This window comes from Chiloscyllium plagiosum, chromosome 11, assembly GCF_004010195.1.
Source record: "Chiloscyllium plagiosum isolate BGI_BamShark_2017 chromosome 11, ASM401019v2, whole genome shotgun sequence".
Lineage (NCBI taxonomy): Eukaryota > Metazoa > Chordata > Chondrichthyes > Orectolobiformes > Hemiscylliidae > Chiloscyllium > Chiloscyllium plagiosum.
Genome location: NC_057720.1, coordinates 85,239,884 through 85,253,159, shown reverse-complemented (window position 1 = coordinate 85,253,159; position 13,276 = coordinate 85,239,884). Strand labels below are relative to the sequence as shown.

At 40.2% G+C, this 13,276-nt stretch overlaps 1 protein-coding gene across 1 annotated transcript in view; it reads left to right on the top strand.

Annotated features, from left to right (window-relative positions):
• The window catches only part of atf6 (activating transcription factor 6), a 335,361-nt gene that overhangs the window by 5,511 nt on the left and 316,574 nt on the right, over positions 1-13,276 (top strand). The window contains exon 2 of the mRNA XM_043699998.1: positions 6,218-6,282. Within this exon, the coding sequence (XP_043555933.1) occupies positions 6,218-6,282 (65 nt within the window). The remainder of the gene's footprint in view (positions 1-6,217; positions 6,283-13,276) is intronic.

Here is a 13,276-nt window from a genome sequence, read left to right as displayed (position 1 = left end):
TATAAATTTAAAAGGATGTGCCGGGGGGCAATACAAATTTCAAATCCCATATTCCTCTCCATTTATAAGGGCTTTAATCAGAATATATTGTCCAGATTCGTCTTTTATCTGATTTAGGATTTTGGAAGGGAAATTCTTCTGAATAAGGATAACAACTCCCCTACTTTTTGAGCTGAAGGAAGAAAAGAAGGCCTGATCAAATCCACCCTGTTGTAATTTTAAGTGTTCTTTATCCAATAAGTGTGTCTCCTGTAGGAGAGCTATATCAATCCTTTCTTTCTTGAGGTTTGATAATATTTTCTTCCTTTTGACTGGTGAATTACTCCCCTTGACATTCCAGGTGCACCAGTTAACCGACTGATTAACCATAATTGTCCTGGCAAGTCCGAGACCCCTTGGGAGTAGAATCCTATTCCAAAACATCCCGAGCATAGAACATATAAATTTTAAAAAAATAGAGGTTCTTTAATACACTCACATCAATATAAGAAAAAACTATTTCTAAATAAAAAAAAAGTATTTAAATGGAGGTTTTCCCCCTTGTTCCCGAGGGCATCACTTCCTTTCCAAAAGTCCATCATGTCGTCTCCTAACCAGTGCCCCACCCTTGACCCAGACACCCCACGATAGGATGAAGAAAATTCAAATATACTACAGAGTTAGTGTTAACAGTGAGCACCATATCCTTGCCCCCGCCCCTTAGGTAATCCAAATTTCTGATGCGGCTGTTCAAAAGGACCCCTTCTTTTAACAGATCCCCTAAACAGGAGATACCCCTGGATCTCCAGAATCAGGAAGGGATCCATACGCCAATGCCGGGGGGATGTCTCATTGTTCCTCGCCTTGATTTCCATATATACAGCAGCGTGATCAGAAATTGTTATACTGCCTGTTTTACAGAATGATATGGAATTTTTAAAAAGTCAAGGAAGCAAAAAACATATCAATTCTGGTTTGACAACTTAAGGAGGGTTAAACAGTAAGGTAATGAAAGGGATTAATATAAAAAAAAAAGGGGAGTGTAAACCAGGGTGGGGGGGGGGGGGGAGAGCAAAACAACATCAATTAACTCTTACAATTTATCTAAGAGAGTCCAGAAATTCCTTGGCCTTCTCCAGCGATCCGAAGTTGTACACGGACCCTTCATGGTTAAAGCGTAGCGTTGTTGGGTAGCGCAAGGAGTACTGAATATTTAAGTCCCTTAAACACTTCTTCGCTTCGTCAAACGCCTTCCTCTTTCGGACCAGAGCTGGGGAAAATTCCTGGAATAACATAATCTTGGATCCTTTGTAAATCATGGCTTGGCGATCTTTCCCAAGATTTCTGGAAGCTTCTAAGACTATCTGCCTCTCCTTATAGCTCTGCAGCCGGAACAGGATCGGGCAGGGGCGCTGGTTCGAGCCAGGCGCGCATATTGCAACCCGATAGACCCATTCCACCCTTACCTGGCCTGATCCAGCCTCCAGATTTAACAGCTGTGGCAGCCACTGCTCAAGAAATACTGTCAGCTGACCTTCCTCTTCCCGTTTGGGAAGGCCCAGCAAACAAATATTTTTTCGATGACCTCGAGAATCAAGGTCGTCGATGTGATTCTCTAAGTTCCAGACTCGCTGTTCGAGAGTCCGGACCCAATCCACAGCAGATTCTGCTATAGTCTTGGAGGTTGCGGCCTTTTGCTCTGCCCCTCCGACTCTGCGCTCAATTTCCTTGATGTCTCGGTTGTGCTTTTGTAGCGCGGCCGAAAGTGAATTCCATCGGCTCCAGGACTCTTCGATGAAGGCGTTGATCTTCGCATCAAGTTTGGAGATTATTTCCACGAGGCTCGCCAGCGTAGGTAAGTCCCCCGGAGCGGCTACGGACACCTCAGCTACAGCTGGGGAGGGTGGGGGAGGGGTTCCTGCCTGCTGAGAGCTGCGTCTTCCTTCCCTCTAGTCATTTTTACAGGAGATTAGATTGTTTAAATTCAGTACTGAGCAACTAATTACATTAAGTAAAAACTATTTTAAATGATTTGGTAAGTGTGGTGGAGGCGAGTGGCCCACTTTGCCCAAGTCTTGGGAGGAGCACTATGGACTCAGACTTGCTGGGTCGCCGCCATCTTGGATCTCCCAAAATTAATACTTTAAATCTACTTTTAGCAGTAAACTTTAGGCCAACCTCTTGAAAATCATCTTTAAGAAACTTGGTGCTTAATTTTCCTCTAAAGTTCTTTGAGATGTTTTTATTGCATTAAGACGAGATTAGATTAGATTCCCTACAGTGTGGAAACAGGCCATTTGGCCCAATAAGTGCACACTGACCCTCTGAAGAGTAATCCACCCAGATCCATTTCCCTCTGACCAATGCATCGAACACTATGGGCACTTCAGCATGGCCAATCCACCTGACCTGCATATTTTGGATTGTCGGAGGAAACCGGAACACCTGGAGGAAAACTGCACAGACACGGGGAGAATGTGCAAACTCCATACAGTCACCCGAGGCTGGAATCAACCCGGGTCCATGGTGCTGTAAGGCTGCAGTGCTAACCACTGAGCCATCATGCCCTCTTAAAAATGCAAAATACCTATATTGTTATTAAATACTAATTAAGAGTTTACTCCAACTTATTGGACAATATTATTTCAGAGCCTCAAAAATAATACAGCAATGCCAGTGAATGGGATGGAAGCTTTTTTTTTCAAAACAGATGTTCTCCAAGTCAAAGTTTTAATGCTGTTCCATACAAAAACAGTTTCTGTAAATAAACTTTAATGATTCCCTGAATGAAATAATTGAAAACTGGGTGGTAGAAATATAATTGTGTTGGTCTTTTGTGGAGATGGGCATGTGCCAAACTCAGCAAGAGTCCTGGATTATGGTAATCAATCCTCATTGCGACTGTTTCTTTTGAGGATGGAGGCCCAATTTTAAAAAAAAGGTCCCAGTTGCAAGGGTTGTGTTTTACTTCCAGCTGGTGAGAGCAATGTGGATTTCCATTACTTGCAGAATTTCACAAATGTGCTTTCTGGCAATGTAACTGAGGGGTGTGTGCTAATGTGACATATTTTACCTATTTGGTAGGTCAAAAACATCAGCATGTTCTGAAAGGTCAAGACTTTGATCACTGAATTGTAGCCCCGCACCCATGGATGTTTAGATTTCAGAAACAAGAATGTTCCAATTATCGAGACTTGCGACCTCCATATAAACTTCTAGTGTCTGTATAAAAAGTCAGAATATGGGATTTGAGTATTATTTGGATAATTGAACATCAGAGAATTTAAACTCTGGGAACAGAAAACGCATTGTTTTTGAGCCCTGACACAAACTCAGTTAATTGGTCATTTATGGCCCTCGCACACTTTGCATTGAAATCAACTCTTACAATCTCAGTGACCTTTTGGCCCCAAGATGAGTTTCTCATCTCATTCACTGTCTCTGTTTTTCTGCCCCATTTCAACCACTGTTGAAACTGTCAATCCATCTATTTGTTACATCCAGATTCAACTGTTCTAATGTGCCCTTGGCTGGCCTCCCATCTTCTGTTCTCCATAAACTTTGCCTTTCTCCAAAACTCATTGACCATCAGCACCATGCTCAGTGACCTATGTCATTATTGGTGCCTTGGCACTCTCACATTAAAATTTCCCCCCCCCCCTTTCTGGTACTTCTCCTCCTTAAGTTGATAAATCTCATACAGCCTTCCAAGAACTTTTTTCCTTTTTTCCAACTCTGGTTCTTTGTGCATCCTCCACTTGCTTTGCTTTAGTATTGAATTTTAGCTGTGCAGGACCCAAAGTCAGGAATTATTTTCCCATACATCTTTATTTCTCTTCAAATCATTTAAATTTATCTTGAATAAGATTTCCAAACATCTGAGTTTGGAGTGAACTTTTGTACCATTTCACTTTGGTAGAAAATATTTCTAAAGGGATCGGGTGTCTTTGTCCATGAGTAACTAAAAGCTAACATGCAGGAGCAGCAAGAATTGGGAAGGCAAATGCTATGTTAGCATTCATTTCGAGGCAAGTTGATGTAAAGATGCATTACTGCAGTTGTATCGAGCCTTGGTGAGATTGCATATGAGTACTGTGTACAGTTTTGGTCTCTATCTGAGGAAGGATATCCTTCGTGAAATGCTAAATCTGTGTCCCCTTATCATAATACCATGTTCTGCCTAAAAAGGCATCTATGCAACCACAGTACTTTTTCCTATGAGTTTACTGAAGAAGTGTGGTTGTATTAGTGAATTATCTTTTAAATCATTGGATTAGTTGTTGATTGTTGTATGGTGTGTAGTATGCTCAAAAGTTACGTTTCTTTCTGGAATAAAGGGAATTTAAAATTCATCTTAACGAAGTAAATAATGTTCCTTTAGATCAGAAGATGTAGGCGCAGAAATACGGTCATTCACCCCATCAAGTCTGCTCTGCCATTTAGAGATCATGGATGATTTGATGATCCTCAATTCTATATTCCTGCCTTTTTCTCAGAACCCTTGATTTCTTTCTTGATTTGCCTTAGCCTTGAATATCCTTAATGACCAGGCTTGACTGTCCTCTGCCAAAAAGAATTCCACAAATTCAGTATCCCCTCAGAAAAGATATTTCTCCTCAGCTGTGTTTTATATGGGAGACCCCTTACTGTGAGATTATGCTCTCTGGTACTAGATTCTCCCACAAAGAAAAACAACTTTTTCATATCTACCCTGTCAAGTTCTCTAAGCATATCTATGAGGTTGCCTCTACAGGCTCAACCTCCCCTTGTAAGACAGTCCTCTATAACAAAGATCAACCTAATGATTCTTTCTGGACTGCCTCCAAGGCCAATGTATCTTGCCTTAAATAAGGGGACCAAAACTGTTCACAGTATTCCACCCGTGTCTGACTTTATAAAAGCAAATTACTGCGGATGTTGGAATCTGAAAACAAAAAAGAAAAAAAAAGAAAATGCTGGAAAATCTCAGCAGGTCTGGCAGCATCTGTAAGGAGAGAAAAGAGCTGACGTTTCGAGTCTAACTGACCCGTTGTCAAAGACTCGAAACGTCAGCTGTTTTGTCTCCTTACAGATGCTGCCAGACCTGCTGAGATTTTCCAGCATTTTCTCTTTTTGTGTCTCACTTTACATTGCTCCATTGTTAAATTCGGTTAACTTGTCAACTTAATAATTGCCAAAACCCCAGAATTAATAGCTTCATGTAATTCTGCCCACATACCATTTCTGCCAACAGAAAGAAATGTTCTCAGCTGCTTAAAATAACTTTTAAATATTTTCTGTTTCACTTCATAAACTTTCATTTTCAAAAGTAATTCATGGCTAACTTGGTCACAAATATAAGGGAATAATTTGCATTTGTAAAATGTATTTTACACCCTCAGTACTTTAAAGCAAAGCGGTTTAAGTTGCTGCTGTTTCATGAAGCAAAATGGCAATAAATGTGTAGAGTGTTCCCACAAACAGCAATGACAAAAAAAGATAATCTTGTCTGTGTTTTGTGCTTTTGATTGATGATAAATAACCAGCTGAGTTGGCAATTTGCATCTGACTCTGGGAAGTGAAAATGCTGCCAATTGGCAGATCATGTAGAACAAACAGTTCCCACTTCATTTATTTAGCATGACAGGTGGGACTAGGTTGGGTTGGGATATCTGGTCGGCGTGGACAGGTTGGACTGAAGGGTGTTGCCGTGCTGTATATCTCTACAATTCTCTACGATTCTACTTGAGAATGTTTTTCTATCATCAAAGTTCCAGATTATTCTATGATTTGGAGATGCCGCTGTTGGACTGGGGCGTACAAAGTTAAAAATCACACAACACCAGAAAGCAGCTAGTGTGCTTCCAATTAAACCTGTTGGACTATAACCTGGTATTGTGATTTTTAACTCAGATTATTCTAATTATCCTAGAAAGTCTCAGAATATTGCTGCTCTAAATCTTGCCCACTTACTTCCAGCAGAGGGTGCTCACACTAAATCAGAGTATTTTTAAAAAAAGGATCCTAGCAGAGTCCCTGAGGCACTTTTGAATGTGTCCCAACATCATATGATGTTTGTCCAGGTTACAGCCTTTAGGTTGCTATGCAACGTGAGATTAACTCTTGCAGTTTGTACTTGAGCCATCCTCTGTTTTAAAGTGTTATAATTGATGTGTTATAATTATCTAGAATGTTTCATTTTTTAGAAAACTGTATTTCACATTTCAGGTCCATAATAATTTTTTTTTGTTTCTTGTAGAATCATTACTGTTTGATGAACTAAATGATTCCAGTGATGTGCTTGAAGCTTTGAAAAATCCATTTGTAAGTATTACATGAATTATGTCTCTCTCTTCAGCAGTGATCAGTTGGTTTACTGTTTGGGTGTTCAGTTGTATTGAAGCATTTCTGTGATAGAATAGGTAGAGAAAAAATGTTTCTGCATCTCAGCTGGGTCCACAGGAGCCATCCGGCCCTACCAGTCACTGCTCATTTTAATTCCACTTTCCACTCCCGATCCAACATGACCATCCTTGGCCTCCTCCATTGGCACAAGGAACCAAACTGCAAATTGGAGGAACCACATTTCATCATCTGCCTGGGCAGCCTACAACCTGGAGGACTCAACATTGAGTTCTCCAATTTCAAATAACCTCCCTTCCCTTACTCCTTTCCCAGACCCTCCCCCTCCCTTCCACTCCTCCACCTACCACCCAGCCACCTACCAGATTCATTCCTCTCATTGACCAACCAGGTCATATCCTGTACCTGCCTTCACCTATCCCCACTTCACCACCTTACCTCACCACTCTGTTTATCTATGGCTTCCCCTAAACCCATCCCCAGTCCTGAAGAAGAGTGACACCCGAAACGTCAACTTTTCCACCACCTGATGCTGCCTGGCTTGCTGTGTTCTTCCAGCCTCCTGCCTATCTACTTTGGATTCCTGCAGTTTTCTTGTCTCTAAATGTTTGGGAGAGGCATAGAATGGCTGATTTATTTATAAATTGAAAGTACCAACTTCCTACAACTGCTGAAGGAAAGATAAAGTGGTTTTCTTCACTTCAAAGTGGCTTACTACAGAAAATAGAGTGTGTCATCATCCAAAGGCTTTTCTGTGTCTTGTTCACGACCCTGAGCTATTAATCTTCATGAAAACCAATAATACATTTGTTGGCAGGCAGAAGACCTTTGTCATTGCTAACTGATCAATATTCCACAAACCATTCTGCTATTTATGGCTAACCAAATCTCCATTTTACGCAACCCTTCGACACTAGTTTGAATTCAAACTAAACTTCGCTACTGCTTGAACAGGCAACTGTGTAAACAAAGCTCACAATGTGTGTGTCACATTACTTGCTTTCAAAACATGTAGCAATCCTTGGTTTTTAAAACAATTTTAAGACATAGTCTTTACATTCATCAAAAAAGTCAAACAAGTTAGTTGAACTAATTCTTGTAAAAATGTTGGTCTTGCTCACATTTCTGTGTAAAACTTGATCTGCCTCTCAAAAGACCGAGTGAATAGTTGATATTTTCTCTGTGCAGTTTAAACAAATTATTTATCTGATGTCTCAAACTAGTTCATTTGAAACATTGTTGGTGTTCCTTTACCATAAGTTGTTCAAAGTTTGCACAGTAGATGGAGCCATTCATAAACATGCAGCTTTCAAGTAAGTTGGTGAAAGCATTTTCAAATCAGTCACAAGTTGATATTAGTTGTGAAAATAAATTAGTCATAACTTAGCAATTGCCTTTGATATGTTGAGATACAATTTTAATTTTATGCTTTTTAAAAATAATCTATCCAACAGCGCGGGTATAAAATGAGCAAGTGATCTGCACTAGCGGTGCAATGCCCTCTTAGTATATTGAGTACATCTTTTATATTTCCAGTTTTTATGCTGTGTGCTAGTTATTTTTGTTCTTCCACAATTCCGACTTGTTCGTAACCTCTATGGTCATGAACATTTTCTGTTTGTCAGAGACTGAAGAAGGACTTCTTCTGGTGACAGTGCTTAAACTGTTTGATTTAATTTGTATGAAAAAGGCCTTTGAATGAGTGAGGTTGATTTGACAATATGCAGAACTATGCCTCCGTGTTGTTGGATAATTACTGGATATGCTATGTAGACTTAGACTGTTGATTGATACAAGCTTTTGGTTTCCATTTGGGACAGATTTAGTTTCAAGTGATGTATTGGGTTAAAATTCATCAGAAATATTTCAGAATATTTTCCTTCAGTGCATAGCTTCGAGTATTGATTAGTAACACGAAAAACTCTTAGCTCATGGACTTTAAATTCCTTTTATGGCTAATACCTCTGAGTTATATTCAAAATGCCACTATACTGACTGCCTCCTACCAAACCTAAATTTTAAGGTGGAGAATTGTTCTTGCTTTGTCCAGAGCTTTTAGCAGCTCAAAACACTGAAGAGCCGGGGAATGTGACCTGTTGAAGTGCAATGGAATAAAATTTTAATGAAATTTTAAAAAGTTGTAAATAATCAGGACAAGCAGCATGAGAGAAAAGTATTAACATTGGAGATTGATGACTCTCATCATCATTAGTACAGAGATATAACAGTTTGAGCAAATGTAGAAGTAGAAAAAGTGAGGCATTGACAGTGTGAAAATAATATAATGGAAGGTTTACGATAGAAGGAAGACAGAGTGATATTAAATGATAAAAGGGATGAATGTACAAGACAAAAGGAGATAGCACTGGAATAAGGATAGGAGTAAAAAATGCATGCAGAGGAGGTATAATTGGAAAAGTAGAATTACAGTAGTCTCCCCGTATCCGCGGGGGACACGTTCCAAGACCTACCATAGAAGCCCAAAATCGTGGGTAGATGTGAGCCCATTCATTTAAATGGGGAAATACACCTACACGGCAGTCTTCTGGTCCCTAGTTCAGGAACGTTCCCTATAATATGTTTGGGCCGCAGTAACCTGCGGGTAACTGAAACCACGGAAACCGGACCCATGGATACAGGCGTCACCCTATATTACCAGTAGCTGCTGCCCAGAAAAATGCAGAGATTATGATTTGAAAATTTTCAGTTCAACATTAAACCTTAAGTTATAAATGGATTATAAATTTGATTGCATTTCACCTTTCAAATGTGAGTTGAGTTTAGTTGGAACTATGTAGAGTGCAAGCAAAAGTTTGCGGATGACACCAAAATTGGAGGTGAAGTGGACAGTGCAGAAGTGCAAGGGGATCTTGCTCAGATTGGCCAATGGGCTGAGGAGTGGCAGATGAAGTTTAACTTAGATAAATGTGAAGTACTGTATTTTAGAAAGGCAAATCACGGTAGGACTTATACACTTAATGGTAAGATCCTGGAGAGTGTGGCTGAACAAACAGACCGTGGAGTGCAGGTTCGTAGTTCCTTTGAAAGTGGAGTTGAAGGTAGATAGGATAGTGAAGAAGGCAGCTGGTATGCTTTCCTTTATTGGGCAATGCATTGAATATAAGAGTTGAGGGGGGGGGGGGGTGGGGTGTCATGTTGCAGCTGTACAGGACACAGGTTAGGCCACTTTTGGAATACTGTGTGCAATTCTCATCTCCCTCCATAGGAAAGAAGGTGTGAAACTTGAAAGGGTTCAGGAAAGATTTACATGAATGTTCCCAGGAGTGGAGGGTTTGAGCTATGGAGAGAGGCTGAATAGGCTTGGGTTATTTTCGGTGGAGTGTCAGAGACTGAGGGATGACCTTAGAGGTTTATACAATCATGAGGGGCATAGATAGGTTAAATAGACAAGGTCTTTTCCCTTTGGTCGGGGAAAGATTTAAAAGGACCTAAGGGGCAACTTTTTCATGCAGAGGGTGATACATGTACAGAATGAGCTAGTAAAGGAAGTGGTGGGGGCTGGTACAATTATAACATTGAAAAGGCATCTGGATAGGTATATGAATAGGAAGGGTTTCGAGGAATATGGGCCAAATGCTGGCAAATGGGAGTAGATTTATTTAGGATATCTGATTGGCATGGACGAGTTGGACCAAATATCTGTTTCCATGCTGTGCATCTGTGTGACTCTGTGACTCTGAGTGCAAGGAAATTGCAGTTCCACCTGGAAGAAGTAATTGTGGCCCTCATTGTTGAGAAGGGAAGATTTAAGTGGTGAATTTTTTTGTATCTCATATGTTTGCAGAGCAAGTTGTCCTGAGAATAAATGTGGGGAATTGATGGAGGAATGGACCAGGGTGTTGGAAAGATCGCTGATAAAATGAGTGCAGCATGTGTTCAGTGGTATCTTGCTCGACATAATGGTGGGAATAGTGAATGATCAGCGTTGAGTCCAGTGTCATGAAAGGTCAGGATAGAGCGAAATCCTGCCAAATGTTTGGAGAGAGTTGAATAGTTAAGAGCAAAACCACTGGAAATGGAATGAATAAGATAGATTTTCTCTCCATAAAATTGATGTTGGGTGAAGGAAAGGTATTTCTTCAGTATTGATATGGAAAGTGGCATCATCTGAAAAAAACATGATAGAGGTTGAGAAACTGAGAAAGTCTTTCCACGCAACTGGCGAGGTGGAAATATAGTTCAAATAACTATGACTGTTGAAAGGCGTGAAATGCATATTGAATGATTGACTATCAAAGTTGATCAAATTTTCTGGTTCAAGTGGCAAACAGTAAATAGCATTGATGTAGTCCTCAATATATCTGAAAGGGTGTGGAGGGAGGTAGTTTGGTAGAATTGGAAGAAAGAATGTTCTACAAAAAGGCAGCCTTATTCTCAATCAGTCTGGTTTCCATAGAGTGTTTTTTTAAATTTGGATCAATTGACTGAAATTGAATGAGAAATTCTTAATTGTGACAATAAGTTCACCTAAATAAAGGAGAATGATGATGGCTGGGGATTTGTTAGTCCTCTTTTACAAGGAAGAAATGGAGAATGACAGTGGCAATGTTCATGTGTTTGTGGTGAATATGGACCATTTAGGGTAAACAGTCTGTGAGATTGATGAAAAATATTAATTGTTCCTGAAATGTGGGAATTGTTGGTTCAACCAGTATTTGTTATCCACTCCTAATTTCTCTTGAAGATTGGTGATGAGTCACCTTCTTGGACAGATAGAGACAGATACAGATAAGGGAGTTTGGTCCATCCACTGTACTGGTAAGGGAGTTAAAAGGTTTGGATCCAAATACACTGAAGGAGTTTGTAGGCCATGGTGTACTTGAGCTTCTAGTGCTGTTCTCTTTTTAGATGGTTGTCAGTTTGAAAGGTGTTGTCTCAGGATCCTTGGTGAGTTGCTGTAGTGCATTTTGTAAATTGTGTGTCGGTGGTGAAGGGAAGGAATTTTTGTGGTGCTGAATGTTGTCAAACTTCATGAAAATTGATGGACTACACTCAACCAGGTTAGTGGGGAATATTCTATCGCAATCTTGATCTGTGTCCTGTAAATTTTCAGTAGTATATGCATTGCTACAGAATTCCTAGATGCTGATTTGTTCTTTAGCCACAATATTTAAAAAGCTTGTCCTGTTCAGCTTCTTGTCCAGTGTGATGGTAGTGAGGGATTCAGCGTTACTGTTGTCACAATCATTGAGGACAGATGTTTGGATTCTCTCTTTGGAACGATAATTGCTGAACATTTGTATCAAGATACTTACTACTTTGCAGCCAAAGCTTGGATGTTGTCCAATCTTGCACAAGTATGTGGATATGAGTTCATCAAAATCTGAGGAGTTGAGAATGGTACAGAACATGATGCAAACATCTGTGTCTCTGATTTAGGATGGAAGGAAGGCATTTGAAGAAGCAGCTAAAGGTGGTTGGGCATCAAACACAACCCTCAACACCACTTGCAGTAATGTCTGGGACTTAGATAATTGACTTCTAACAATCACACTTGTCCTGAAAAACCAGGTTAAATCCAACCAAACCAATCACCACTCCATCATGACTTGCCAAGTGAATGGAAGAGTTGTTTACAGTGCTGTCAAGCGAAACTTAATCAACAAATAACCTTCTTACTGGTGCTTAATTTAGGGGCTTCACAGGACTACTCAGCCCCTGACCTCATTACAGCCTAAGTCCAAATATGAACAGAAAACCTCAAGTTAAGAGGGAAAATGAGAATGATTGCTTTGACATCAAGGATGCATTTGACTGAGTAATGGCATCAAGGATCCCTGGCAAGTGTGGAGTAAGTGTGAATCAGAGGGACATCTTTTTGCTTTTTGGAGTCATACTGGTACAAGATAAGATGGTTGCAATTATTGAAGGTCAATCATCTGAGCATTGGACATCACTGCAATGTGATGTGTTCGGCCTACCATCTTCAGGTGCTTCATCAATTACCTTCCCTCTGTTGTAAGGTTGCATTGCACAATGTTCAGCTCCTTTTGTGACTGTCTGTCTGGATCTGAAACACTGTGTCCAAATGCAACAAGACCTGGACAACATTCTGACAATGGCTGTTAAGTGCAAAGGAACTTTCAAATCCTACATGTCAGATAATGACCATTTTCAACAAGGGGTATCCAATAATCCCTTTCACATTTAATGGCATTGCTGTTGCTGAATTTCTCACTATCAGTATCCTAGGATTACTCCTGACTGGCAACTGTATTGGGCCAGCCATATAAAGATTGTCTACAAAAGCTGGTCACAGCATTGTCTGCAACCTTTTCCATCAATTGAGTGTAGCCTGGTGCAGTAATTGGCTGGATTCGGTTTTTGCTCCGTTTTGTAGGCAGAACCTAGATGGACAATTTTTCACACTCTGGTGGATTCCACTGTTGTTATTGTTTTGGAACACTTGGGCATAATTATAGAGCATATATCTTCAGTCCTGTTGCTGGGATGTTGTCAGGGACGACAACTTTTCTTGATATCGCTGGGAGTGAATTGCATTGGCTGAAGGCAGTATCTGTGATGCTGGGGACCTCGGGATAGATCCCCTACTTGGCATTTGTGGCTGAAGATAAATATTAATGCTTAAACCTTATCTTTTACACTGAAGTGCTCAGCTCCACATTTTGAGGAAGAACCCTCCTCCTTTTGTTAATTTACTTATCAACCACAATTCATGGCTGGATGTGGCTTGCATCTGATTTGTTAATTGTGAAATAATTTTACTCGGTAGCATGCTACTTCTAATGTTTTGCATGCAGGTTGTTCTACATTGTACCTTCACCAGGTTATCACCTCATTTTTAGGTATGCCGGTATGTAAGGTCAGTTGAACAAGGTGAAAAGTATTCATTATGTGAAACCAGTTAAGGTTAAGAACATTCATTGTGGAACACCAGATGGCTTAATCTTTGCTGCTGACACTCGCTGTTGAT